The following is a 1,519-nucleotide window of genomic DNA, read 5'->3' as shown; positions in this document are numbered from 1 at the left end:
ACACACAGGGAGGAGTTAGGGAACAGCGACTCAAGGATCGGTCTTCAACCCTGACCTGCTGGATCACATGGAGCGAGCGGCCCGGTGCAAGTCTTCTCCTGGTTCTACTGGGAGCTTTCCAGTACAACCACAGTCTTCTACTGGTTCCACTGGTCCAGTACTACTACATTCTTCTACTGGTTCTACTGGGAGCTGCCCAGCAAAACCACAGTCCTCTACTGGTTATACTGGGAGCTGCCCAGTACAACTAGTCTTCTACTGGTTCTACTGGGAGCTGTCCAATACAACCACAGAATTCTCCTGGTTGCACTGGTCCAGTACAACTACAGTTTTCTATCGGTTGTGCTGGGAGCTGCCCAGTACAATTAAAGTCTTCTTATGGTTGTACTGGGAGCTGCCCAGTACAACGACAGGCTTATTCTAGTACTACTCGTCGCTACCAAGTACATTTACATTTGAGGGCCACACGACACAGAAAAGTAGTTTAAAACACAAAGACACACACACACACACACACACACACACACACACACACACACACACCAGAGAAACACACACACACACACCAGCCCGACCTTGCTCGGTTGCTATAGTGACAGTATGACGGTGGGTGGGTGAGGGGGTCAAGGTGCGTGGGTGAGGTAGTCTGGGGGTAGGGGACCCTGACCTCATAAACAGACCATGTCCCTGCAGTTGTTGTGCAAGGTATCCCATATCATGTCCCCCCAACCAGGTTAAATACACCAGCTTATCTACGAACAACAGCTCTGTTGGAATTGGAATACTGGAATACTGCCGTTTCCACGACCCAAAGGTACCGCTCTTTTAAAACTACAATCACAACATATGGACAACAAACCCGCAGCTCTTTTAAAACTACAATACCCAACTATCCACAGACAGGTGACTTCACGTGAGTTGTGTGGATGTTTTAGTTGGAAACGCCAAACAAGATTAAACCACATGTTTACTCACAAGTAATCAAGTAAAATATACTTTCTGTATTTGCAGCAGCATGAATACTTAAAAACAACCATTATTTTTTCATTCCATTCGGCCTGTTCTTCCGGTTGGTACAACCTCGGTCCTATCACGCGCACCCTATCATATTTACGATCGATTTATAAAAATCTGTAAACATGTTCAAACCGTGTTGTGGAGTGGGGGCGGGCGGTGTTGGGCAGCAGGTGACTTCAGGTTTGCATAAGGCAGGTTTGTGTGTGAACTATGGAGTACAGGTGGCTATGCACCTACCAGCTCCTGGGACTCCTTCTGCTAATACGGACACACCTTAGACCCACACTCCCCCACCGGAGGGACGGAGACACGCGAAGGTGGTGTCTCCACCCGTCCCATTACCTCAGCGTGTGTTACTATGGGCTGCAGTGTGAGGGCTATTACTATCATGGTAGTATGGGGGGGGGGGGGGGAGCTCACTAGTTAGACAGCAGGCGGTGTCGTGATACTGAAGTTGTCTTGTACTTCTTTATACTCGTTGTTAATCTCACATCGACCTGTT

General features: G+C 48.4%; 1 protein-coding gene across 1 annotated transcript in view; it reads right to left on the bottom strand.

The window, feature by feature from the left end:
- The window catches only part of greb1 (growth regulating estrogen receptor binding 1), a 21,468-nt gene that overhangs the window by 15,221 nt on the left and 4,728 nt on the right, over nucleotides 1–1,519 (bottom strand). Inside the window, 1 exon segment of the mRNA XM_060071996.1 lies at nucleotides 1,255–1,272. Coding sequence (XP_059927979.1) covers nucleotides 1,255–1,272 — 18 coding nt within the window.

Source organism: Gadus macrocephalus, chromosome 14 (assembly GCF_031168955.1).
Source record: "Gadus macrocephalus chromosome 14, ASM3116895v1".
NCBI classification, from domain to species: Eukaryota; Metazoa; Chordata; class Actinopteri; order Gadiformes; family Gadidae; genus Gadus; species Gadus macrocephalus.
The sequence above is the reverse complement of the archived record's forward strand: the minus strand, read 5'-3'. Positions and strand labels throughout refer to the sequence as shown.